Source organism: Aethalodelphis obliquidens, unplaced genomic scaffold, assembly GCF_003676395.1.
Source record: "Aethalodelphis obliquidens isolate GAN/ISIS:26980383/991018 unplaced genomic scaffold, ASM367639v1 scaffold7, whole genome shotgun sequence".
Classification (NCBI taxonomy): Eukaryota; Metazoa; Chordata; class Mammalia; order Artiodactyla; family Delphinidae; genus Aethalodelphis; species Aethalodelphis obliquidens.
In genome coordinates, this window is record NW_020837951.1 from 21,933,320 (window position 1) to 21,961,083 (window position 27,764).

General features: G+C 39.6%; 1 protein-coding gene across 10 annotated transcripts in view; it reads left to right on the top strand.

The window, feature by feature from the left end:
• ECPAS (Ecm29 proteasome adaptor and scaffold) overlaps positions 1-27,764 on the top strand; it is a 98,838-nt gene that overhangs the window by 57,439 nt on the left and 13,635 nt on the right. For 9 of the 10 annotated variants that reach the window (XR_003432547.1, XM_027105226.1, XM_027105225.1 and 6 more), the window contains 22 exons: positions 522-625; positions 1,025-1,148; positions 2,790-2,870; positions 3,887-4,112; positions 4,546-4,637; positions 6,343-6,477; positions 7,287-7,449; positions 7,898-8,070; positions 9,242-9,343; positions 12,672-12,795; positions 14,092-14,237; positions 14,673-14,727; positions 15,654-15,768; positions 16,424-16,492; positions 17,756-17,873; positions 18,142-18,309; positions 20,609-20,688; positions 21,297-21,402; positions 22,411-22,458; positions 23,492-23,613; positions 25,188-25,338; positions 27,237-27,302. Coding sequence is in view for 9 of the 10 variants with exons in the window: in XM_027105226.1 (XP_026961027.1) it covers positions 522-625; positions 1,025-1,148; positions 2,790-2,870; positions 3,887-4,112; positions 4,546-4,637; positions 6,343-6,477; positions 7,287-7,449; positions 7,898-8,070; positions 9,242-9,343; positions 12,672-12,795; positions 14,092-14,237; positions 14,673-14,727; positions 15,654-15,768; positions 16,424-16,492; positions 17,756-17,873; positions 18,142-18,309; positions 20,609-20,688; positions 21,297-21,402; positions 22,411-22,458; positions 23,492-23,613; positions 25,188-25,338; positions 27,237-27,302 (2,568 nt within the window). In the remaining variant the exon portion in view is untranslated. The remainder of the gene's footprint in view (positions 1-521; positions 626-1,024; positions 1,149-2,789; positions 2,871-3,886; positions 4,113-4,545; positions 4,638-6,342; positions 6,478-7,286; positions 7,450-7,897; positions 8,071-9,241; positions 9,344-12,671; positions 12,796-14,091; positions 14,238-14,672; positions 14,728-15,653; positions 15,769-16,423; positions 16,493-17,755; positions 17,874-18,141; positions 18,310-20,608; positions 20,689-21,296; positions 21,403-22,410; positions 22,459-23,491; positions 23,614-25,187; positions 25,339-27,236; positions 27,303-27,764) is intronic. The other variant, XM_027105229.1, reaches the window with a different exon arrangement.

The following is a 27,764-nucleotide window of genomic DNA, read 5'->3' on the forward strand; positions in this document are numbered from 1 at the left end:
TTTAAGAGCTAATCTGAAAGCGTTGGCGGTATTTTGCTTTAAATTTGTAGGGATTCCAAGTAAGCTCTGTTTGTGTTCCCTGCAGAATATCTGAATTTCACTCATGTGACTGAGAGTTTAAGAGTTGGAGAAGCAGAGGTGGTGGCTAGAAACTGCCACAGTGACCTTGGTCTGATGGTTGGGCTGAGGATGTACATCTACAGAGAGATTCTCTGGTTATGGTCTTGGTGGGGTTTCCTGCTCTACTTGGAGTGTCCTCTTAGATCATAATAGTATTCTTTAAATAATGTCATCGTCCAGAGACTTTTAAAACAACATGAGTAAAGATCTTGACTAAATGATGTTTTATTTATTTAGATATATTTATTGAAATAGCAACTTAAATTTTGATTGTTTACAATTAAAATGACTCGACTGGAATGAGTTGTTGGTAATTGAATTCTTTTTTTTTTAAATCTCTCTGTGTTTGTGTGTGTGTGTGTGTGTGTGTGTGTGTGTTCGTGCGTTTATGTGTCAAATAGCCTGAAGTTCAAGTTCGACAAGTGGCTGTGAAATTTGCCAGCACGGTGTTTCCCTCAGACCATATACCGTCCAGATATTTGCTCTTATTAGCTGCAGGAGATCCGTAAGTTTCAAAGGTGTTAATTTGAATTTGGGTTCATTTAAAATTTAGTTGAAAATTGAATAAAATTTGTGTTGTTTGCAGTGTTCGTCTGTGGAACTTAGGAGCAATTTGTTAGAGTTAAAAATATGGCTCCCTTGATACAATATATAGACCTGTAGTCATATCCTGTCTTGTTTTTTCCTGTGGGTAAAATTCAAAGATGAAAGCCACATGACTCTCCACATCTAATGAAATTTCCAAAAAGAAGCGATTGCTTATCATGTATTTTATGCCTCTTTGCATAGATAGCCAAAAATATATTTAAGACAGATGACAAATAAAATTGCTGTTCTTAGTCTTCATATGATCATTCTCCAGTTGGTGAAATTTATTTATGTTTCTTATTTATCTTTCTGAAAGACGGGAGGAAGTTCATGGAGAGGCACAACGAGTTTTAAGGTGTCTTCCTGGTAGAAACAGAAAAGAAAGTGCTTCTAAGCAGATGCCATCTTTCCCAGAAATGGTGTATTATATCCAGGAAAAGGTATGGTATTTAACTTCAGATAATAGTTTAAGTCATATAATGAATGATGAAAATAAACTTACATTTTTTTAGGTGACACATTTAAAAATGCTAATCACTAAATGTTGAATGGTTAGTAAAGTTTCTAACAATGTTAATACAATAAGAGGAAGGTACGAAGTGAGGAGAAAAATATAAATCTCAAATGTAATTAATCTGTTTTGCCCAAATCTAAATTACTTACAATTCCTTTTATGTTTTTCAACATTTTGGCTGTGTTTATTTTATTTTTTATTATTATTATTTAAACAATTTTTATTGGAGTATAGTTGATTTACACTGTTGTGTTAGTTTCTGCTGTACAGCAGAGTGAATCAGTTATACATAAACATACATCCACTCTTTTTTAGATTTTTTTCCCATATAGATCATTACAGAGTATTGAGTAGAGTTTCCTGTGCTATACAGTAGGTCCTTATTATTTATCTATATTATACATAGTAGTGTGTATATGTCAATCCCAATCTCCCAGTTTATCCCTTCCCCCCTTTTCCCTCCTGGTAACCATAAGTTTGATTTTTACAACTGTGACTCTATTTCTGTTTTGTAAATAAGTTCATTTGTACCATTATTTTTATTGGCTGTGTTTAAAATTTTTCCCCTTGGCATGACATGCTTAAAATATACCTTTTTAATTTTTAAGGGCGTTATTTAGGGCAGCATAAGTTTAAGAATGCTTCAGGGAGCAGTTCAGACTTCTTCCACCATGATCATAAGAGAGCATTGCATCTGCTTTTGCAAGTCTCCTGTTTTTGCTGGTAGATCAGAGTATTGACAGTCATGACCCCCCACCCTGACACTATCCTACTTTTTACATTGATGTTTCTCTTAGTGTGCTGGGGGGATACCTTACAGCCTTTCACTTCTACTGGTGGTCTTAGCTTTTGGCTTAGATAGACATCTTAAGGGTGCTGGAGGTCAGTATGTAGCAGCCATGATTCTCTTCTCCATAACACTGTCATATTTGTGGGCAGAAGATGCTTTTGTGCTAATATTTTCCTTCTACCTCTATTATTAATGAAAATAACTGGAATGCAGTGCCCTGGGGTGACTGTCAGTAGATGCCTGGAGTAGATTTATTCTTTTTATTTTATTTTTTTTACTTGCTACTGTGTCATCTTTGCAGCTTTTTTCTTTCTTCCTTTCTTTTTAAAGTATAGTTGATTTATAGGTTTATTCTTTTTTTTTTGCGGTACACGGGCCTCTCACTATTGTGTCCTCTCCCGTTGCGGAGCACAGGCTCCGGACGTGCAGGCTCAGCGGCCATGGCTCACGGGCCCAGCCGCTCCACGGCATGTGGGATCTTCCCGGACCGGGGCATGAACCCATGTCCCCTGAATCGGCAGGCGGACTCTCAACCACTGCGCCACCAGGGAAGCCCAGGTTTATTCTTTTTAAACAAGCCAGTCAAAAGGCAACACATCTGTAACTTCGGGTTTGAGGTCCATGCACAATCAAGCATGATTAATGGAAAAATGTTTTGACTAGAAAAAAAACAGTAACAGACAATAATGTATCTAGAAATACAGTTATTTTTGAGTTGAGAAAGGGTACACGTGCTTTGTTTTCCAGTAATTGATTTTTGGGGTTTATTTTTATTAGGCTTCCCATCGAATGAAAACGCCAGCCAAGTACATGACTGGGACCACTGTCCTTCCATTTAACCCAGCAGCCTTTGGAGAGGTAGGACTGACATATATTTCTATTTTGCTTTCGCTAAAGGTTCTTAACGATAATGTCACAGTCAAAGAGATGACCGTGAATTTTTTGTGTTCTAGGTAAACCCATATAGTGACGTCATTGTTTTATACCAGGTTATTTATTAGGAAAACAGTACTTAGTAATTGGTATTATTTTAAATCATAGTGGAGTCTAGAAATACATTTGTCTCAGTGAGATTCTCTTCGCGAAAGAAGTAGATGCTCTGCCTTGATTGCTATTGGGAATTTACAGCAAATTAGGTTTCAATTTTAAAGCCAACAATATATTGAGGTTATTTGGATTATCCAGTTTTGAAGGTTGGAGAATTAGATTAATTTATCTCATTTGCTAAGGGAAATTCTATTGTTTTAGTCACTGATTTGCACTAACTAAATGGCAAGAGATAATCTTGTTCAGAGTAAGAAGACTCACAATGAAATTACTGCCTGTCCTGTTCTAGCTGCCAAGGAAAGAGCTTCCAGAGGACTCCTTAGTAGCTAATTTATGTCAAGAGGTTTTTAATGACGTTGTAGCTACTCTTCTGTAGATGATTTGAACCCATTTTTTCAAATTCTCTTGTCAGTGGAGATTAAATGCAGCTCAAGTTCCACAGGAACAGATCATTGGTCCCGGGTTTCTGCCCAGTGTCTGTCTGTCTGTCTGTCTCTCTCTCTCACATACATACACACACATCTTTAAAAAAAAATAATGATTTTCCTTGTTATATTTTAGACTTTAAAAGTGGAGTTTGTGTTTTAACTCCATTAAACTCTGTTAAAAAGCACTCTTTGGATTATAAAACTGGTTATATAAATTCTGCTCCCTTGTGATAATTTCAGTTCACACGTTGAGTCATGTTTTCCATCTTCTGTGAGGGTTGTTGAATAGCTTTTGAAGGAAGGTGGAGAATCAAAGCTGGGAACTGTCACTTTGAAGAACATCTCCTGCCTTGATTTTTTGAGACGCTTATCTGGTGTCCTTCTTCCTTCTGTCTGTAGATAGTCCTGTACTTGCGCATGTGCCTGGCTCACAGTGCGGGAGTGGTGCCCACCTCTCAGAGTTTGGCTGATATGCAAGATCACGCCCCAGCCATTGGACGCTATATACGGACTTTAATGTCGGGCAGCCAGGCAACACCCTCCTCGTCTTCTTCCAAGAGTGGGGAAACCAACCCTGTTCAGATCTACATCGGCCTGCTTCAGCAGCTGTTAGCAGGTGTTGGAGGTAGGAGGTCATGCCGCTGAGGATTATACTAAAGCACTTAAGCAAAAATCTAATTTTAAACTCAGCTGAGAATTTATAGCAAAATTATTTTCTGTCTTCTCTCCTGCAACTGAACATGACTCTCTGTTTCTTTTCTAAACTTGCCTGAGTTCATCTTTGATACACTATTTCTTTTTTCAGAAAGAAATGCTTAACAATAGGTAATACATTTTTACTTTGGAAGTGGGTGTGAAGAACAGGGCATCTTTTTATAGACAATAAGTCTGTAAATTTGTGTATTGAATCACATACTGTATTTAGGTTAACTTTTGTTTTGTAGAACTGGGGAATGCCTCCTAAAGCTGTAGCCTTATGCTTTAAAGGAAGTTAGTGATCCCTGTACGTTTATTGCTTTTCTTGAAATCAGAATGGTTCTGAATTCCTTCTTATTTAGGTTTGCCAGTCATGTACTGTCTATTGGAAGCTGTCTCAGTGTATCCGGAAAAGCTGGCTACCAAATTTGTAGACAAAACCGAATGGATAAAGGTATATCCTGTGCATGTGTATTTCTTTTTGATTCTGTATATTTTAAACTTCAGTCTCATGATGTTGCCTTCCTACCAGTGTTTCTGTGGCCTTTTCTGCCTTTAGGTCATTTTGAAACTCTCATCATTAAACACTTACTGGGCAGCGAGTAGGTCCATACATTGCAGTGATCCATTTAGGTGAGAGGGGGAGATGAATTGGGAGTCTTATAAGTAAGAAAGAATTATTTTTCTGTTTTAAAAGTTTAAAAAAGTAATAAATATATATAACTTAAGTAAACAATTATGTAAGACATCTCCTTTGCATAGTCTCAGCTACCCAGATCCCTTCACCTTCCTGCCTCTTCCTCTCTCACCTGACAGACATGCATATGTTATCACTTATTTGTATATGGTGTCCCTTCTAGAGTTTACTTATGCATATGCACACAAGTGAAATTAGCATTTTTGAGTTTTCTTCCTTTTTTCACACAAAAGGGTATATTATACTTTTCACACTGTTGTGTACCTTCTTTCGCTTAGCGTTAGAACAAGGAGTTATTCCTGTATAACTACAGAGAGAACATCCTCTTTGTTTTAACACCTTCATTGTTTCCCACTGCATGAATGTGCCATAATTTATTGTAGGTCCTTATTGATGGTCATTTAGGGTACTTCCAGCCTGCTGCCATGAACAGTCCATCATTTTGAATATGAGTGGGTATATTTTTAGGTAGATTCCCCGGAAGTGGAATTGAGGACACATGGATGCAATTTTAATAGATAATGCACATCCTCCATATGAGTAGTTCCAATTCACACTCCCACCGGCCATGTTGGAGAGTATTTTTGTCCCGTGGTCACACCAAAAGGGTTACCAGGTTTAGCAAATAAAAATGCAAGATACTCAGGTAAACTTGAATTTCAGATAAACAGGGAATAATCTTTTTTATTACAGGTCTGGCTCATATAGTTTTGTATACCTTTTGTGCTACATAATGTAGTTCTTTTTGGAAAATGCAGTTTGAATTATGGTAAAATGTACCAATTATTTAAGTGTGAAAGCATGAAGGTAATTTACCAAGAGGAGTGAGTTTTGTACTTTTCTGGAAAATCTAGTCTCAGGAAATTGCTTCTAGTTTAAAAAGGTTTTTTAATTCTTTGTGAATATTTGCTGATTTTAAAATGATCTTAGAGTTTTTGACCTTTGATCTTGTAGATCAGGGGTCATTAACTTGTGGTCCATGTACCAAATCTGGCCCGCCTCCTGTTTGTATGGGCTGCAAGCCAAGAATACTGTTTACATTTTTAAAGGGTTGGAAAAAAAATTAAAAGATGAATAAAATTTCCTGACATGTGAAAATTAGAGTGTCTGTGAAATTGTGCTGGAATCCAGCCACACCCATTTGTGGTCTATGACTGCTTTTGCACTACAATAGCAGAGTGGAATTGTTGCGATAGATTTGGCTCTTTACAGAAAACACATGCTGACCTCTGTTTCAGATCAGCTGTGTATTAATTCCACCTGTTTTATACTTTGTATCTGATGAAAATGCACGTAAGATTTTGGTCTATACCTCCGCTTTTATTTCGTTTTGAAATAATAGCTTGTTGCGTTCTTTTCTCATAGTTACCAGTAGATTGAACATTATAACGTTTTAAATGTTAGACGTCAGCAGGGAGATGATCATATATTATGTGTGTATTTCTTTTTCTACACCGCTCAGAGTCTGATGAATAGCAGTAAAGAAGAGATGCGTGAACTGGCAGCATTGTTTTATTCTGTGGTGGTATCTACAGTGTCAGGAAACGAGTTGAAGTCAATGATAGAACAGCTTGTAAAGACTACAAAAGACAATCATGTATGTTATCAGTTTTGTCTCTGTCCTTTTTTGTGGGAAATAGTTTTACAAAAGCATCTAATATATTTTTAGTTTTTGTGTTCTCACTTGTAAAACGAACTCATAAATTTCTTGCCTTTATGATTGTAAAGATTAAATGAGATAGATAATACATGGATTCAGTCAGTTCAGTCAACAAATTTGAGTGCCTTGTGTCTCATAGGCATTGTTTTAAGCTCTACGAATACGGCGGGGAGTGGGTACATGAGAAGCTCTAGTAGTGCTTGGTGCTCAGAAATGTTAGTTCCTTTTTTCCTCCCCATCTACTGCCACCTCTCATTGTACCTGTCCCGTTAGGAAACACTGTTGAAACCATGTGCTTTCAAATATTTTATTTGCATTTGGAGATTTTAGCAATTAGAAATAGGATCCGTTCATTGTATTTTGTTGGCAGTAGAGGAAAATTATGCTTGAAAGTTATGACGGTGTATTTACCTAAGTGTTATTTATAAGCTAGAAGAAAGTGTGGGTGCTTATAAGAGCATGCAATGGAGTCACCTCACCCATAGTTGGAGTTGGGTATGGGATTAAGGAATCTAAATCCAAGTGAGTCAGGACTCAGCTTAACTTCTCAGAATTCTGTGTTTGAAACTCAAGTTTTCTCTTGTTCCCTAACCTATTTATTAACATCCAGTGGAACCTCACATGATCACTTTATTCTTTGGCCAATATTTTATTGGGGAGATGACTGTAGTAAACACACAGTTATTTCATTGCATTCACGCACGTGTGAGAGAGACAGACATACGGTATTGTGTTGTTAAATCCAGAGCCCGGAGATACAGCACGGATCCTTGCTTGCATTGGGATTCACAGTAGGAAGATATTTGGCTAAGAAGAAAATGAAAATGGCAGAGCAGCAAGACGTGGAGACAAATGCTGATTTTCTGCCCGAACAAGAGGAACTCATTCAGAGTGCCACAGAAACTATCGGTAATTAATGTGTTTATGCTGATTTGGATGTCAGCATAAGTAGGTTACAGTTTTTTTGAATTAGGTTAAAATTTATTGTAACATTTTAATTTCTTTTTATAGCATTGCACTCTAAATACACGAGGTTTTTCCACAGAGTCTTGATGCTGAATAAATTCTTTGTTTTTAATAACAATGCAAGTACTCTAGTTTTTGTATATACATATTTTTCTATATGTTTCTATTTAACAGAGATGATTCCGTTATGGGAAAAATTGTAAACATTAAGAAAGGACATGACTCTGGTGTTTTATTACTAAAGAAATGCTAACAAATTATCAACTGGAAAATATGTTGTAGACTTTGATTTTGGTTTGCTGTCTTTAAAAAAATCTTGAGTACATTGCTGGTTGCTTTGGATTCCAGGGGTAATGATATAAAATTCTTTTGTGTCTAAATGTGTTTACAGGCTCATTTTTGGACAGTACATCACCCCTCCTGGCAATTGCTGCCTGTACAGCCCTGGGTGAAATTGGCAGAAATGGTCCACTCCCAATCCCCAGTGAGGGATCTGGCTTTACTAAGTTGCATCTTGTGGAAAGCCTGCTAAATAGAATACCCTCCAGTAAAGAAACAAATAAGGCAAGTCTCGTCCTTTTATCCTTCTTCTCTGAAATTCTTTCTGTTCATAGATAACTAAATGAATAAAAACAATCATAGTCAGGATAGATGGCATTACAGCTGGAGGAAGGACTGAATGTGGAAAAGAGTGGTAAAGAAGAAGGTCTAGGTGACTGTTTAATTTTGAGTTGGGGATGATTTGTGCACTGCTTTCGTGTGTGTACTGTTTGACCCAGTTACTCCAATTTAGGCCCATAACTGTTAAGATTTGGGTAAATATTAAATGCATCAGGTAATTCTTTTGTCATGCAAAAGGGGGGTAATAAAGTGTTAAATAGTTTAACGATTTTTGTAATTTCAGACCAAATCTAAATCTTAACTTCCTATACTTAGTTTGATTTTAAGAAATCTGGGCATTCGTAAGCAGTGTGAGTAATCTCTGAGGAAAAGGACACTTATTTTTTTTTAGTTTTAGATAAAAACTTTCATAGACTTTAAAAATTTTCTTTGGGATAAGAACACCTCAGTGTTGAAGTATAAGATGATTTAATGAACAGAAAAATCGGTTTACTACAAGTTTAATAAATATGTAATTTTATTCTTGATCTAGGGACTATTTAAAACTTTCTGAGATCACAGTAGTTTTTATTAGATGTTAGCAACTACTCATTACCATCCATTGTTGAGCACTTGCAATCTGCCAAGCATATGCTGAGTGCTTCACATGCATTAATTAATTGAATCCCCAAAAGATCTAGTGAAGTAGGTACAGTTGTCATCTCTATTTTCAGAGATGAGGAAATAGCGTCACAGAGAGGCTAAGTAACTTGCCTGAGGTCACACAGTTGTAAAGGCTATTAAAATGGTCGAGCTGTGACTTGATCTTAGGTCCTCTGGGCCCAGAATCTACATTTATAACTGTTACAGCTTGTAGGATAATGAACTAGTTAAAGACTTTGTTCTTCCTTCTTTTGCAGCTGTGGACCCTTAATGAACTCAGTTTTATGTCTTTCTACCTCCAATGTCTTATAGACATAATTCTGTAAAATTGGATACTTAAAAAAAAAAATTGTGCTGATGCATTAGTTAGACAGACTCCCCCTCCCTGCTTTCTCATTTTGGAAACATTTTTTCTGGGACCAAGCTGTTATATACTTCATTTAAAAAAAAAAAAAATTCTGTGTTCTTCCAGATGAAAGAAAGAGCTATCCAAACACTGGGGTATTTTCCAGTTGGGGATGGAGATTTTCCTCACCAGAAACTCCTCTTGCAAGGTCTGATGGATTCTGTGGAGGTATTTATATTGCTATCTGGTTGTTAGTCATTCAAACAAAAGGCATTTTTCTTAACTTGGAATTTTGCATGCTGTGAGGTTTTAAATTAAAACTTTATTCATTTATTCACCAAGTACTTACTGAGTACCATCTGTGGGTCCATCACTGGTAATCGTAGCATTGACTAAATCACCTCTGTGGGGAAGTCCTTTTCTCATGATTTTTAAAAATAAATTTATTTATTTTTATTTATTATTTTTGGCTGTGTTGGGTCATTGTTGCTGTGCGCGGGCTTTCTCTAGTTGCGGCGAGCGGGAGCTGCTCTTCGTTGCAGTGCGTGGGCTTCTCATTGTGGTGGCTTCTCTTGTGGAGCACGGGCTCTAGAGTGCAGGCTCAGTAGTTGTGGCATGTGGGCTCAGTAGTTGTGGGTCACGGGCTCTAGAGCACACGGTCAGTAGTTGTGGTGCACGGGCTTAGTTGCTCTGCGGCACGTGGGATCTTCCCGTACCAGGGCTCGAACCCGTGTCCCCTGCATTGGCAGGTGGATTCTTAACCACTGCGCCACCAGGGAAGCCCTTCTCATCATTTTTGAGTAAAGCGTGGTGCAGTGTAGGTAGAAGGGGAAACGTACCTATTCAGCTAGATGTGGGGAGTGGGTGCCAGTGTTCTGGTTGCCCTTGAGTCTGATGACTTTGCTTCTGTCTTCTAGATAAATGTCCAGTGTGGTGGAGAAGACCTATAAGTAGACAACTGCTAGCCAATATGATGAGTGACCTAACACAGTCTGATGTGGCCCCTGATTGGGCCTTGGTTCTTGTCACTTACTCACCAGCCGCTTTTGTTCACCAGCCTCTTAGTCCTTCTCTGCTCTGAGCTTTTGACAGACCCATGCTTCCTTCTTTCTCAGGTTGTTGCTATAGGTCTTTGAAAAGTTTCCTGACCCTTCAGACTAGAGTAGATTTCTTTATTTATTTGTGCTTTCATGCTGCTCCGTACTTTGCTTCACAACATTCATCACAGTTGCTAATTGCCCACTAGGCTGAAGGCAAAGGCTGTTTTGCACCCCCATTCTCACCCCCTTATAAAACAGGGGCCTGGCAGCGTAACTGGTAGTTGCAGGACCTCAAACATTTTTGGAAACGTAACTGAATGAAGAGATGTTTGCGTGTAAGGCAGTGGACTCACGAAGGCGGGCATGAGCACTTCTGTCTGGGGGAGCTGGTGCACGTGTTTTGGTGGCAAAGTCGCTGCTGGGCCTTGAAGGAAGAAAGGGAGGAGAGAGGAGAGCTGTGGTTGAGGAATAAGGCAGCTGAGTGATAGAGCCGACATTAGGATGCAGGTCTCTGGATTCTTGATGGAGTATTTTTAAGGTGACATTTTTTGACAAGAAATTATAACCATATCTCATTCTCCCTGGATGTCACTGACATTGTAACGTCTTGGGGAAAAGCTTGTGATGTCTCCTTTCTCATCTTTTTTCTTTTTATATATCTATGATAGAGATGGGTTTCTTCCAGTTTTGTTTAAATGAATGAAGGTTTGTCTCGGTTCTCAACTTGCTACTGAAGACATTATTTTAAGAGTTTAGAAGTACAGAACTATATGAAAAGCTTGAAACATGCTAGAGAGACTGAAGGAGGAGAATTTTAAAAAAGCAGGAATCAAGAAGCAAAATATCTTCACAGTCATCTAGGACAAAGTCCTAAAGGTTTTTTTTGTTGTTGTTTCTTTTAACTTTTTATTATGGAAAATTTCAAACATGCACAGAAGTAGAGAGAATAATAATATAATGATCCCTATTTATCCACTCTTTATTTCTAGAATATTTAAAGCAAAATCTGGATATTATCTTCACAAATAGAGTTAGGGAGTTTTGTTTTTGTTTGTAATGCCAACTATGTTGTTATTAACATGTAAACAGGTAAAAACAGGCACATAAAATGACTCCCTAATACGGGATCCTCTGTGTCGAGATAACCTTTTCTCAGCTTAGAGTTGCCAAGAGAAACTTTGACCAGGAATGCTGTAGGACTGAAGCCTTCAAATACTTTTTCTCAGAGTAGGAAGTGTGTGGTACCAGCACTTAACACCTCAGCAAGCCTAGAGCATTTAGTTGATTAAGCTTGGAAATGGCTAGACTGTTGTCTGTATGCTTTACAGTGTTCTCCCAAAAGTCCCATATTCCCATACCACTCATATTCTCTGTTCTTCATTCTCTTCTATTCTTAGGTCTTTTCTGATTCCCAGCAAACATTAGAGAAAAATGCCAAAGGGAGCTGAGGCTGGCCCAATTCCATATTAGTCAGTGGTTCATAACTGTGAGATGTGTCAATTTCTAAATCTGATTTTTAAAATTTGAGTATGTAGGGCTTCCCTGGTGGTGCAGTGGTTGAGAGTCCGCCTGCCGATGCAGGGGACACGGGTTCGTGCCCAGGTCTGGGAAGATCCCACGTGCCGCGGAGCGGCTGGGCCCGTGAGCCATGGCTGCTGAGCCTGCGCGTCCGGAGCCTGTGCTCCGCAATGGGAGAGGCCACAACAGTGAGAGGCCTTGCGTACCGCCAAAAAAAAAAAAAAAAAAAAAAAATTGAGTATGTATAGTTTAGAATTTTTTAAACTTTTGATTTTTGAAACAATTCCAAATTTACAGTGTGGTTGTCAGAATAGTGTAAAGAACTCCTTTATACCCTTTATCCAGATTTACCAGATTATAGTATTTTACCACGTTTGCTTTGTCATTCTCTGGTTTTTTTTCTGAACCATTTGAGAGGAACTTGCAGATACCATGTAATTTAAGCCGTGCAGAGAGGAGGAGGTGTTAGTAAATGACAAAGGCCGCTGTTAAGGGTGCAGTTACTACCAGTCAGATGTCTACTAGGTGCTTTATGTACGTTAACCTCGTTCAATCCCTACGGCCTGACGAGGTGGATGATGGTATTATTTATGCTCATGTTACAAATGACAAAGTTGAGTCTCAGAGTTTAAATAAGTGTATGTAGCTGGTGAGAAATAGAATTTCTACCAAGATCCATATGGCTTCACAGTCCATGCCCTTCTCCCCCAAGTAAATGGTTCCATTCTTCCAAAGATTAAAAATCCCTGCTTAGTGGTTCTCTGCTGAGGGTGAAGAGTGCAACACAGACTTGGGAAAAGATCCTCAAGTCATTCTTGGGTTCTCTGTTCCCTCACCCTGCCTCACTTTCCAACCATCCTGTTAGCTGAGAGCATTGCAGGCAAAAGAGTGAAAACAAAGCATGCCGAGAAACAGGACAGTAAGCAGGCTTTTTGTGGAAACGGATGTTTTGGGGCAATGTTCTCTCTGACTCCTCACTTTTGTCCCCTTCATTGCAGGCCAAGCAGATAGAGCTTCAGTTCACTATCGGCGAAGCCATCACCAGCGCTGCGATAGGAACTAGTTCTGTGGCCGCCCGGGATGCCTGGCTGGTGGCTGAAGAAGAATATACGCCCCCTGCCGGTACCATATAGTCAGCTAATCAGTTTATTACCACCAAGTAACCCTCTTCTGTTCTTGTTATCACCTTTGAGTAAAAGAAAAAAATGTATACATTCCATTTTAACTCTCTTTCCAATATTTATGTATGTATTTATCAGTTGGCTCAGTCGAGAAAGATAGTTGGTTAAAGGAGACTGAGCACAAAATGAATGAGAACTGTTTCTTTAGTCCCTTGGCAAAGCAGGCAGGGGAGTTAGCTATCGATTACCTTCAGACTTGTGCTCTATTCGTGAGGATTGGTGTGGTTAGCCAGTGTTAGAGGTTGAGGCCTAGCAGTTTCCAAGTTTTGTGTCCCCTAATCCTTTATCACACAGTGCAGGTCGTGCAGCAGGTGCCTCTTCACTAAGTCCCTCTGGCTTTTAGTGACCACATAGGTGAAGGGGCATGCGTTTTCTGACGACATGTTACAGGTACTGTGATTTCACATGTGTCGTATGCTGTGAACATCCTACAGGGCACAGGATGGCTCTCCACAGCAGAGTGTCCTGCCAACCTCAGTAATGCCAAGGTTGAGGAACTCTGAAGTGACAAAGGAAAGGAGAACAATGGTGTAGTAGCTGGAGGAGGAAAGTGAGGTTAATAGAGGTTGGTTTGCCTGTTAGTTTTTAGATGGAGATGGGAAAGATACGGTAGAGAAAAAAAATTGCTGACACTGGAAAGAATGGGGATAATTTTTAAAAATTAAGACAAAACTAATACAACATTGTAAATTAACTATGCTCCAATAAAAATTTTAAAATTTAAAAACAAACAAATAAAAGAAAAAATATTTATTTTAAAAACTCCATGTGCAATTAAGGTGTAAAAGGAAATATAAAGGAAGAGAAATACTTTTTTTTCTTGCTGTCACTGTTTAAATGAGTAAAATTACATTAATCATATGAGTATTAAAAAAACTTATGACAGATTTTTAAAAAGAGAAGTTTTAGGTTCAGAGCAACATTAACAGGAAGGTGCAGAGGTTTCCCACACCCTCTACCCCTACACATGTCTAGCCTCCCCCATGATAGTGATAATTTTTCATTCTAGGGAACTAAAGTTATCTGAGTACCTTTGAAAGGTTATTTAGTTTATGCTAGGTTCTGAAATGAATGATTTTCAGTTCCTTCAGCAATTTATTTAAACACCTTAGTCATGTAGATCTTAATATGTTGTAGGATTGTTGTATTGAGTAAATGTTGATTAAAATTTTATCTTTTTCAGGGAGCTCTATTCAGTTATGTTAATTGCTTCTTATCATTCTTTCCCTTTCCCTAGGAGCTAAAGTTAATGATGTGGTCCCCTGGGTGCTGGATGTGATTTTAAATAAACATATCATCAGCTCCAACCCACATGTGAGGCAAGCAGCCTGCATCTGGCTCCTTTCCCTTGTGAGGAAGCTAAGTACCCATCAAGAAGTGAAGGTAAGCCATTCTGTAAATGTGGTCCAGCTCTGTGGGAAACTGTTTATGAAGTATTTATAATAGAAAGGTGGTAGGAGGGGAAGTGTATGAGGGTGAGGGCCACTAACCAGTAACACATATTTTGAAATAAGCTATACATGAAGGAATGAAGGATGGTACCTGATATATATGGGCTGGAAGATGATTCTTAAGTTGAAGGTACAATGTCAGAGGAAGTGGTGAGGATGGGGGACGCTCAGACTGTGTGCGTTAGAGCACCTGTAAGTGCCACAACCTTCAGGTAATTTGGCCACCTTCCAAGATGAGAGCACAGCAGGGTTTGTGACTGCCTCTGGTCGTGAGACTTCACAGGGGTTGTGTACCCTGAGAGCAAGATTTTTATTCTCCCAAGGAGGTAGAGTTTCAGTGTTCTGAATGCCTTTTTTCTTCTTTCAGTCTCATCTTAAAGAAATTCAGAGTGCATTTGTTTCTGTTTTGTCAGAAAATGATGGTAAGTAATTGGTACATATTTGATTTCCAGACTTCTTTAAACTTGTATTTTTTTTTGTTTGTTTTTGCGGTACGCGGGCCTCTCACTGTTGTGGCCTCTCCCGTTGCGGAGCACAGGGTCCAGACGCGCAGGCTCAGCGGCCATGGCTCACGGGCCCAGCCGCTCCGCGGCATGTGGGATCTTCCCGGACCGGGGCACAAACCCGTGTCCCCTGCATCGGCAGGCAGACTCTCAACCACTGCGCCACCAGGGAAGCCCTAAACTTGTATTTTAAATTTTGAAAAACCTGGATTAATGAACGTAAAAGAAGGCTACAGGAAACTTGATTCTTAATGTATTTATTTATTCATTAGATCATTTATTCATTAGATCAGTTTTGCATTTAAAAGTGGAGCCGAGGCCTTCTTTAACTCATACTTGTACCAAATGATAGCTTTCTTCTCCTAATACTTAGAATTCCTTTTCTCTCTGTGATTTAAGCCAGGAGAGAGTGCAAATATTTGTGTTAGACATTTAAATAGTAGCTTTGTTTTATTAATTGTTTTAAACATGTGGTCTAATGTTGACTTTTCATTTAAAAAATTGCACGTGGGCGTCCTTAAATCCTGTGATTGCCTCTCATGTGTGCGACGTGCCTCCACTGACCCTTTGTCACCATGCACTACACACTAAGGCCCAGCAGGGTTGACTTGGCCTGTGAGTTGGATGTTCTGTGAATGTAGTTCTCATTTACAGAGACTTGCTGGTGTCATGTCCACTCAGATGATTTAGTATGTTTTTAACAAAATAGGCAGGTTGATTATGTTTTCATATCTTTACTTTGATATCATTTTGGGTTAATGTTACAAGTTTAACTTTTTTTTAACTTGATGCCCAGAGGACAAATTTTTCTTAAAACAATATTGTTTTGTCTGACTTCTGTGTAGAACTTAGCCAAGATGTTGCCTCAAAAGGCCTTGGGTTGGTGTATGAACTGGGCAATGAACAAGATCAACAGGAGTTGGTTTCTACTCTTGTAGAAACACTGATGACTGGCAAAAGGTACAGTGAACTTGAAAATTTCAGATTTGAACACGCAGGGCAAGTTTTGCACGTACTGAGAATATGAAGTGGAGGAAGGAAAGTTCAGCTTGTGATTTTCCTGTTTATTAAGCCTTTTCTAAATTGCAAATCATCGATTGTTATGCTGTGGATAGCAGTTTAATTATCCAGTGTATACTGTTTAGAAACAGGCCAGTAATTCAGGCTTCGAAAATTGAATGATCTTGGGACAGATAAAGCATTGGATTACAGAAGTACTGTAATTACCGTTGGCTAAATGGAATGAAGATGTGGAGAGGAAGTGTGTTACGCAGGTCCGATCTGTGAAGAGGAAGAGGCGGGCAGTCATTCTCGTAATTGGTTTCTGCTTTATGTTACTTTCCTTGTAGGAAGAATAGTTCTCAATGTGTGACCACATTTAACTCAGTGTAACTTTATGTGGGATGTCTTTTATATCTATTTGTTCTTCCTAGACTTCATTTTACAAAATTCTCTGGCTGATGGGAAGGGTTAGTTGACTTTTACATCTTGCACACTGTAGATACTTGATAGGGAATTTGATTTTATCAGTTTACAGATGAAATGTATGCATTAGTTGAATGGTGGTATGAAAAATTCAAGGCTAATTTAAATTCTTGGTGTTGTTTTCGTTTAGAGCTAAGCATGAAGTTTCTGGAGAGACAGTGGTGTTTCAAGGAGGAGGCCTTGGCAAAACCCCTGATGGGTAAGTGTGCCGGATCCATTGATCAGTCATCAATGAAGATGTAGACATCTTCTCTCCGTTGGGAAGGGTGCTCACCAGGTTCATTTCCACCCTCGTGGGAGGTGTTGTGTGTTAGTGGAAGAAGAAAATGTCAGTGAAAAAGCCTAGTGTTTTAGATTGGGTTTCCTGGGGGAGCAGACTGAGATGGAGGTGTGTGTGCTGGAAGTTCATTGAAGGGTGCCTGGAGTCGTCACCCTGGGGGACTGAGGAGGCAGGACAGGTCCAGTGGCCGAGGAGGAGGTGACCTGCTGCCCCCGCTTACGAGACCGTGACCCATCACGGAGCTCTGGGACCGGGCTGGGAGGGCCTGCAGGGAGGTCCTGCTCTGTGTCCCCTCCTCAGGTCTTTTCACCCCCTCAGTGACTAGCCGTTGGTGGTGGGCTGCTCTCGGGGAGGACCTGACCTTGGACTGAGGGCAGTTCTGTCAGTTCCCAGCCAGTGGGTCCTCAGGGAGGAGTCAGCACGCACTGCACCTAGTTTTTGGAGGGGCATCTCTGCTTGGTGCTTTGGAGTCCACCAGCTGGGCATCTCAAATTAATTCGTAGAGCCTTACCTCTTTTGTCTTAGCACTATTCCATCATGGTTGTACTGTTGCTTTTCCTCTGAAAACCCTCAGGTCCAGCTGCAGCTTGCTGGGCCTCGCTGGGGAGTCCCCAGAGCCCTGCCTCAGGCTGTCTCTCCCGTAGCTCCATGTTTTCACACTGAAGTTGTTTCATTCCACTTACCCTCCCTCTAGACTCCCTCTGAGTTTTAAAAGAAGTGCTCACTTTTCACAAAATAATGAAAAAGATCAGGTAGTTGCGCAAATACAGAGGGAAGTTAACAGGACTTGAAGAAGTTGTTATCAGGATTGGGACGCTGTAGCTTAGAAAAGGTGTAGGGAAGACAGAAGCTGTCTTCAGACGGCTCTCGGGATCCTGAGAGAGACTGGTGCACAGTGCACCGAAGAATTATTGCTGTCTCCTGAGGTGATGAGGGCGCCACCCTCATGGGCATCACAGGTGCCTTAGGTCATTTACCAGCCATTGCTGAGAACTGAAGTAGGCGACTTTCTATATTCTCGTCACCCTGGTTCTCTGCCTCTGTGGTAATGAGATAACGCAATATTGGAAATTTAGCAAAAACATAATTTTAAAATGTCCTAGTAATATTGGTAATGTAACTTTTGATAGTCTGGAGGTGGAGAGATACATTACAGCATACTTCTTCATCTTTGTGTTCAAGCCAGGGCCTCTCTACTTACAAGGAGCTTTGTTCTCTGGCAAGTGATCTTAGTCAGCCGGACCTGGTGTATAAATTTATGAACCTAGCCAACCATCACGCAATGTGGAACTCTAGGAAGGTAAGTGGCTATTGCTGGACATTTTATTTTTTTCTTCCCTCCAAATCAAACCTCCTGCATTGGCAGACGGGGACAACTGTTATGCAGTGTGTTTTGTAAAAGTCTGTGATTAGAGAGATCTAGATCACCACATAGCTGCTATTACTGATTGGTAAAGCTGGACACCCAGTAAATCAGGCTCTATTCAGGGACAAGGATAGGAGGAAGAATTTTGTGATTTTTCATATGTGGATATTATATCTGAGCCACTTTGTTATTATTTTTTTAGGGTGCTGCTTTTGGTTTTAATGTAATTGCTACCAGAGCTGGAGAGCAGCTAGCTCCTTTCCTGCCTCAACTAGTTCCTCGTCTTTATCGTTATCAGTTTGATCCCAACCTTGGCATTCGACAGGCCATGACAAGTATTTGGAATGCGCTGGTCACTGACAAGTCAATGGCAAGTATCTGTGAACCCTTGTCCCAGGTTACACATGGCATGTAAACTCATACTCATCTTCCTTTCTACTTTGTGTACTTTTTTGTTTAAACAAACAGACTTTCTTTCATCCCTTGCTTTCTTCCTTCTTTCAAGGTATCAGAGATGCTCATGGCAACATTTATTGAAATCTCAAAAATGGAAACAATCTAAATGTCCATTGGGTGGATGGTTAAGGAAGTGGCAGTGTATCCACACAAATGGAAAACTGTATGTCGATAGTTAACCACTGATGTAGTGGAGAACAGGTCGTGGTTCTTGCCTTCGAGGAGTTCACGTAGTTGGGGAGGTAGATAAGGAATCAGGCAATTACCATATTTGGTTTTTTCTCATCTGGCTGCTTCTCATATTCTCCTTCACTCTTAGATACTAGGATTTCTCAGGGCTTGCCTCTGAGTACCGTTGACTCTCTCCACTTTCTCTTTTTAGATCAGCTCCTCAGTTCCAGGGCTTACGTGTCATCTTGATTGTGATGATTCCCAATCTTTACTTCTGGCCCAGGCACGACTTGTGCTCCTGACTTGTCTATCTCCCTGCCTGCTTGACATTGTCACTTGGATGTTGTTTCAAGATACCTTAGACTTAATATGTCTAGAACGGGACTTTAAAAAAACAAACTTCCCTCTCTCTTCTCCTCAGCGTTCATTCATTTACCCCAGCTGGGAAACTGGGCATCATCCTTGATTATTGTCTGTCTCACCCTCACCCTCAATTGAATCCAGTAGCAAATTCTGTTGATTCTGCTTCCAAAGTATTTCTCCCTCCCTCCCTTCCCTTCTTCCCTTCTTTCTCTTTCTTTTTCTCTGTTTCTCTCTTTCTTTCTCTCTCTCTCTCTCTCTTTTTCTCTTTCTTTCTTTCTTCCTCCCTTCCTCTCTTCCTTCCACTGTGTGGCTTGTGGGATCTCAGTTCCCTGACCAGGGATCAAACCGGGGCCCACAGCAGTGAAAGCGCTGCATCTTAACCACTGGATCTCCAGGGAATTCCCTCCAAAGTATTTCTTGAATCTATTCTCTTTTTTCCTTATTCCTCCCTGATGAACAGGTTGTCATCTTTCTCTTCTCTTTGCCTTCTTTCATTTAATTACCAATAGTAAAAGTGATTTTTAAAAATGCAAATTGGATTGCATTTTGGGTTAAAATCCTTTGTTGGCTTCCTAGTTCACTTTAAATAAACCCCATGACCCTTACCCTGTCTTTCCATGCCTGAGCATGATGCAGGCCTTTCCTGTCTCCAGTCTGATGCTGGTGGGCACTGGAGGGTTCCACCTTGAGGGTTCTGTGAGTTCTGTTTGCTCTAGGAGAGTACTTGGTACCACTGGGTCAACTTGAGATCTAATAGGTCGAGTTCAGGGCCCAGGCTTAGGCTCGCAGGATGTGAGTGTCACCTCTGTGTGAGTGGAAGGTGAAGCCACAGATGTGGATGAGATCACTGTGGAGACTGTCTAGAGACATGGACATAGAAAGACATCAGTTTCTTAAATCTTAGGTGAGTTATTTCCTCCCTGTCTTGGTTTTCTTAAATGTAAGTGAGGATAACAAAACCTCTCCTACCTACAAGAGTAATAGTGGAAAAGCCATAAGTTTTGAAGTTCTCTGGATTAGCATAAAAAGTGAATCTACTGTCGGTGTGTGTAGTTATTACCAAATGGATAAGCGTATATCAAAACTAAAGAGGCTTAAAAGATTAAATTCGTCTTCATTCTGAACAATCAAGTGCTTCTTTATGTGCCAGACGTGGTGCAGGCTACCAGGGAGGGAAGGACAAGTGAGACACTGTCCCTGCCCTCGAGGTCTCAGTGTGAAGGGGCAGGACAGTTACTGTGCCGTCTGATACAATGTGCTTAAGAAGGTGCCGTGGGAACATAGGGCAGAGTAGGCCAGTCCTGTCTGCGAAGGTGATGCCTGATTTGAATCTTGAACAAGTAGGAGATGGAAGAGGTAGAGGTAGTGTGTGCTAGGGAGTGGAGGTGAGGCAGGACATGCAAGAACTTGGGAGCTAGATGGTCCCAGGAGGGCTTCGTATCCACGCCTGGGTGATTGGACTTTATTCTCATGCACTGAGGAAAATAAGAGGATCACGTTTGCATTTCAGGATGATCAGCTGGGCAGCTTTCAGCAACTAAAGTGGGGAGAGAGTTGTGGACAGAGAGGCCTAGGGAGACACTTAGGCTGTTATGTACAGAAACACAGTGTGGTAGAGATGAATCATTTGATTATTGATGCATTTTGCGTTCTCAGTTTTATCCTTTTGTTTTCATTAGGTGGATAAGTATTTGAAGGAAATTCTTCAAGATTTGGTTAAGAATCTAACCAGCAATATGTGGCGAGTTCGAGAATCCAGGTACCATTTTTGGAAATATAAGACTAGTCAAATAAAATTGAATTTTTTTTCCCTTCAAATTTCCAAGTTTTATACTTTGTGCAAAAGGAATAAGTTAAAACCACTAAAAAGCATATTTCTGGTTGGGTTAGACAGTTAATGATATTTAAGCTCTAGTCAGTGGTTTTCCTAAGTTGTCTTAGTTTTTGTAAGTATGAAATAACAGAAGTAGATCACTTGTTAAATTAGACATCAAGATACATTTATATACTCTCATGACTTTGTAGGGTAGCATTTATTTATACATATATAATTTATGTTTATTCAGTGCCTGCTATATGCTTGGCAGTGTGCTAGGCCCTGGAGGTATATTGGTAAGTAAAAAATGATGTATCATCTTAAAGAGATTATATTATAGTTGTGGGAAATAGACATTTGATGAGTGTACATGCCATATGCCTGTGGTGTATTTGAGGCACCAAGAAGAGAGTAGTCATTGCCGTTTTGGGGTGAGGGGGTTAAGACTAGAAATATAGGCAGAATCCATATTCTTGTTTGATATGACTGTTTCATAGTAAAATATTGAGCTTTCTTGATCATATATTTGAAACCAAATTGTTTATTTTCAGCTGTTTAGCTCTGAACGATTTATTGAGAGGAAGACCCCTAGATGACATCATTGATAAACTTCCAGAAATTTGGGAAACTCTCTTTAGAGTACAAGATGATATAAAGGTACTATATACATAAATCTGCATTTATTTATAGAATAGCATAAATTGGAATTGTTAAAATATGTATGTTACATATTTCAAAATTCAATATCCAGACAATTTTTTTTAAAAGACCAGAATTTTCCTCCAAAGTTTCAGTTTTGTTTTTTTTTGTTTTTTTGGGTTTTTTTTGCGGTACGCGGGCCTCTCACTGTTGTGGCCTCTCCCGTTGCGGAGCACAGGCTCCGGACGCGCAGGCTCAGCGGCCATGGCTCACGGGCCCAGCTGCTCTGCGGCATGTGGGATCTTCCCGGACCGGGGCACGAACCCACGTCCTCTGCATCGGCAGGTGGACTCTCAACCACTGCGCCACCAGGGAAGCCCCAAAGTTTCAGTTTTGATGTGTCTGTGAAGTGGCAAGTTTAGGTATCTTTAGATCTAAATTTAATTAAAGTTAAAAAAAAAAAGAAAAAAGGGTAACTACTGCCTGATTTTCTTTTAGTAGAGATCTTGTGATGCTGTTGTGAGGAACAAATAACAGTTTAGAAATAATCCAAAATAACTCTACTTAGATCAGCTTCGTAAGTTGGATCAGTCATTCCCAAATAACATGACCAGTTTCTCTTTTGCCTCGGCAGTCTAAATTTAAAATTTTTCCATCGTACCATTAAAATTAGGCACTTCAGTTTTTTGCTTTATTCGTCAGAGTTTTTTTAAGTCTTTCAGAATCTTCACATAGATCTCTATATATTTGCTTTTATAATACATTTAGTTTCTAAACTGTTATACTTAATATCCATATTTTTGTAAGGTCAAAATAGGTTGTATCTAATTTAAAAAACAGTAGTATGGAATGGTAGTATGTTCCTTGACGGGCAAAGAGCCTAGTGAAACACCATTTTTTACCTAGTAATGAAAGTAGGATTTTTCACCAATTTGTGTAGATTTGGAGGCAGTTTAAATACACATTTTGGGGTAGATGAGAAGGAAACTCTGACGTTGTATAATGTCATATTCTTCTCATTTTTAGGAATCTGTACGAAAAGCAGCAGAACTAGCTCTGAAAACGCTGAGCAAGGTGAAAACTCTAGTCTTATACTGGGGGGTGAAGTGGGGCAGGATTCTATGTGACAGTGAAAATTATGACTTTTTTTTTGTCATATAAAGTGACATTTAGTTGCAGTGTAACTGGCTTCATGTTACAGCCCACTTATTAACAATGAATGGGAAACTGGTTGCTATTACGTTAGAATGCTAGTATTTTTAACAAAGTGTGTCTCTGGGCTCTTTAAATGGAGAGCTTTCCTAGGCCTTTATATAAGATAGGACTTTCTCTTGACCCTGAAGTACCATTACATTTAGATCAAGCAACATCTATTCTCTTTATTATTGCTATGTTTATATGTTAATCTGCCTTTCATACTTATGAGGTTGGCAACCTTTTCTTTTCTTTTGCGGTACGTGGGCCTCTCACTGCTGTGGCCTCTCCCGTTGTGGAGCACAGGCTCCGGACGTGCAGGCTCAGCGGCCATGGCTCACGGGCCTAGCCGCTCCGCGGCATGTGGGATCTTCCCAGACTGGGGCACGAACCCGTGTCCCCTGCATCGGCAGGCGGACTCTCAACCACTGCGCCACCAAGGAAGCCCTGGCAGCCTTTTTGAAACTGGTTCCCCACTTGAACTTGATTTCGTGGTATATCAGGGCCTTCTAATGTATTAGAAGGTTTTAAATCCAAGTGTTTCTTATTCCACATTTGTGTTCTTGACCTCTGTGTTATGCTGCCACCCAAAGTTATTGATAATAATACCTAAGCCTTCTTCAGAGTGCTTTCTAAACGTATTCTTGTTTTATCTTCAACTGTTTCCTGTTTCACAAATTAGAAGACCAAAGCTTAGAAAGTAAAATGCATTACCAAATTTTCTGTTTAGTTATTGGCAGACATAGGACTCAATCCCAGATCATGAGATCTTCTTTTTCTTCCTGTGATATCGTAGAAAGTAGAGTCACTTACCCTTTTCTATGGATATAAGAAGTAGGAAGTATTTTGTCAGATGAACGCGTTATTGGGTGAGAGGTCAGTTTCACTAATTTCCGTGCTCTTTGTATGTGAGGTTTGTGTGAAAATGTGTGACCCTGCCAAAGGAGCCACTGGCCAGAGAACCATTGCTGTCCTCCTGCCCTGCCTTCTGGACAAAGGAGTGATGAGTCCTGTGACAGAAGTTCGAGCCCTCAGGTTTGAATCAGCTGATGAAATTGAATGCATTGGATTTACTTAGTTCTTAGCCACCCAGTAGAAATTGGGTTTCTTTGAATGTTAGATTCTTGAAAGAATGGAGAAATGAGTTGAGGAGAATCCAGTGGGGTGACCCAATAGTAAATGTGAGAAGTGGTGAGTCAGAACATTTTTGCAGAGACATTCTCATGGGAGCCTTGCTTTTGTCCAGCCTTCTGCCACTCTGCCTCAACCTTGAGTAAAGTGTGTTTGTTATTTTCTTGTCATTGGCCTCTGCCCCCAGCAGGCACATCGTCCTATTCTGCTACGCCTCAGGTCCTTGAGAGCTTGCTTGTTGGTTATACCACTTAGTAATGTTTCACAGATTATTATGTTTAAAATAAACTGTTTACCGCCTGTGAAATACTCAAGTAGTACACATTTAGATATATATGGCTCTTTTAAGTTAAAATCAGCAGTGAAGGATTCTTTTTTTTTTTTTTTTTTAACCAGAGTGCTATCTGGGAACTTCATCTGTTCCATTTTTTATTTCCCTCTTGAAATTAGCTCAAATTAATAGTACGAACACTATTTCATGGTAACTAAATAGTTGCTATGGGAAAGCTCTTCTCAGAAGGATTCACCTAACAAATGCAAAGGAATGATAAAATTAGGGTATCACCATTTTGCTCTCCTCACTAAGATACTCCAGGTAGTGATCATAAGTGGCTCCTGAGTCCACTGGTAAAGGCTGACGGGAGGAGCATTATAATGGATGGTTGGTTCATGCTGACCAAACTTGAACCTGCTGTTCATTCAACAGCACAAAAAAACATAAGCATCTTGATGTGATGAGACAGGACATGTGAAGACCACCCGTGAAAGATTCTTGTTTTAAAAAAAATTGAACTGAACTTGATTTTAGCCTGCAGATCTGTATAAGCTACAGAGGAACCTCTTAAGTGACACCATCAGAATACAAATCAATAGCTTAAAAAAAAGAGGACGGAGAGAGCACTGTTGAAAAAGATTCAAGAAATGCAGTAAATTGCAATGTGTAGATGGACTCTGGATCTGATTTCAGCAAACCAGCTCTTATGGACACTTGTGAAGCAATCAGGAAATTTGGATATTAGATGATATGAAAGAAATTCTTAATATTTTTTAGGTGTGATATGGTATTTTGATTATGATAAAAAATCTGGGTCTCTTCATGATACATGTAGAAGTTTAGTTAGGGAATACGCTTCAAAATACTACAGTGGCAGGGGGAAAAGTATATGAATGGTCTGTATGTCTGGTGGATGCCTAAGTGAGACAAAACTGGCCAAAGGTTGCTGCTTGTTGAACTGGGTGGAGAGCATACGGAATTGCATTTATGATTCTCTTTACTTTCATATATGTGTGAACATTTCTGTAATAAAAAGTAAAAACAAAAACCAAAAAAAAAAACCAACACAGAGCTAAGACCAGGCTCTGTACCCAAGGGAGTATGTTCCTTAATGCAATAAAGTGCAGAAACTCCTCATGATTAGACCTGTAGGGCTTCTTGCTTTGTTAAAAGGACTCAGGAGTTGTGTTTTGTGTGTCTGTAGCATTAACACCCTCGTGAAGATCAGCAAAAGTGCAGGAGCCATGTTGAAACCACATGCACCAAAACTCATCCCAGCTCTGCTAGAATCCTTAAGTGTCTTGGAGCCTCAAGTTCTCAATTATCTGAGTCTCCGGGCTACAGACCAAGAAAAGGTGAGTTGACAACACAGCCATATTGGTAATTATCATGAAGGGAGAGTCCTGTTAAGATACTCAACAGGCCTTCCAGGGTCCTTAGACAAACTCCATGACTCACATGATACTTTCACCACTCTTGAAACAGCTCAACTTCTATAACCACATGCAGTGTTTCTTTAGCGGGGCCGGAGAGGGCTCATACACTGTTATGTGAAGTGAATGAAAAATGACACTTCCATCCAAAAAAAATACGTCAATACATTTATTTAACATGGTTTTTTGTACATGTTCGTTTATTTTCTGGGGGTTGGGTCTACACCCTCAGAGTCCTCCTGTGGACCATTCCTGCTTTGCAAATCAAGAGGATTTGTAGCTAGACTTCTGCATAGTCCAAAATTATTCTGCTTTTTAGGTATACTCTAGTTCCCTAGTCTCTGATTAGAGTTTTGTTTTGTTCTGTTTTTTTAATTACAGATGAAACATTTATTGTGAAAAGTTAAAACAACACAGAAGAGTAGAAAGTAATCCCCTAGGAGTCCCCTCTGCTGTGGCAGCACAGTATCATTCCCTGAGGAGTACTCACTGTCAGCAGTTCCTGGGTCTTTTTTCAAATTCTTTTGTAGTCATAGGCTTCAAAATCAAACAAACATACTAATTTTAAAATAGAATCAGACTGCGAATATTGTTCTGCAACTTGATTTTTGTTTTTAACAAAACACCATGTGTATATATGGATCTATTTCATTCTTTTTATTGCGTGCAGAGTATTCTGCAGTGAGATTATTTTGAACTTTCGTGTGAGAGATTTTGTGGCATCAAAAGTTACGAATGTTCTGTTTTCTCCACATCTTTGCCAACATTGAATAATACCAGTCTGATAAGCAAGAATCTCATTATTCTAATTTAGTTTCCTATTATTAGTGTTGTCCATTGTCTTTTCGTATTATGTTATCCATTTATAAATATTTCTTCTGTGAGTTGTATGTTTCTACTCTATGTCTGTTTTTCACTTGTTTATGTTTTTACATTTGTCTTTATTAGAACTGTCAAACTCCTGTTATATGATTGTAAAAGTTTTCTCTCAGTTCACTATTTGGTTTTTAACTTACCTAAACTATTATATTCTAATCACTTACTCTGTTTTCCCTTTGCCTCTGATATTGCTGTTTCTTCTCCAGTCATCATTCTTTCCTCTTTCAGCAGTAATCTTGCCTTTCCTAGGTTCTCACCTACTAGGTGTTGAGAATTAGGAAACATAAATTCTAGTCCAGACTTTGCAGCCCTAGGCAAGTCACTTCTGTATGCCTAATTTTTCTCACTTACTATGTCTGGATAGTGTCAACCTCTCCCGTACCATAGTTATTTGATTAAAATGCTATTGTATCAATAGATAGGAGGGTCCTTTATAAAGTTAAAACAATACATGTATAAAATTAAAAATCGTGTATTAGATAGAAAATTATTTAGTCTGTTTCTTTATTTAATGGAGGGAGAACCTGAGGCTCAAGAAGGCTGGATAACTTGCTCAGAGCCATACTATGTTATTTTCTAACTGCAGTTAATTTCTAACTGTTGTCTGCATTTCTCACTTACAGTGAGATGCTGCCTCTACATGTATATGGTTGAGCGTAGAACAAAAGAAATTATTTAGACTTGTGTTTGAATTTGTTGTATCTATATATTATTTTTTAAAATATTCCTTAATTTGTCAGTAAAGCCCAATTTGAGTGTGTGGAGGTTCTTCTTTTATTTTGGCTGTGCCGTGTGCAGCTTGTGGGATCCTAGTTCCCTGACCAGGGATCAAACCCATGCCCTCAGCAGTGAAAACCACAGAGTCCTAACCACTGGGCTGACAGGGAAGTCCCTGGAGGTTCTTCTTAATTGATTGAATGTGCTTGCATTTGTGTTCTCAGGCTGCGATGGACAGTGCCCGACTCAGTGCTGCCAAATCCTCTCCCATGATGGAAACAATCAACATGGTAAGTGCCTCACGTAATGAGAACATTTACGTTTGCTTACCTTAGAGTGTAATTGTTCAAAGTCTTCAGGTTACATTAAATGAAGTAGAGGTTTAAGGGATGAGTCAAGGCAGCTGTTGTGACTCTAGTTTTTTCTTAGTATAGTTCTTTTTTCTTTTCCTGTATTACTAAATGGAATACTTTCCCCAATACTAGATTGCATTAGTCCAGATTTGTGTTACACAGGAGAACAATATATTAAAAGGTCTGCCTATAAATCTATATCTGTATATCTTTTGGCCTGCCTATTTAGAAAGTTCGGATACTTGTGTCTGCCTGAGCGTTGTTTCTGGGAGGACCTAGGAAGGTGTAAGCTGGAGGTGTTAGTGAAGTAGGAAGCATAAAAGGTAGGGAGGGAGAACTGAGCAATGTTGGTAGGTTGTTCAGTTAAAGGAAGGGGATTTGCAGAAAAGAGCTGCTTGG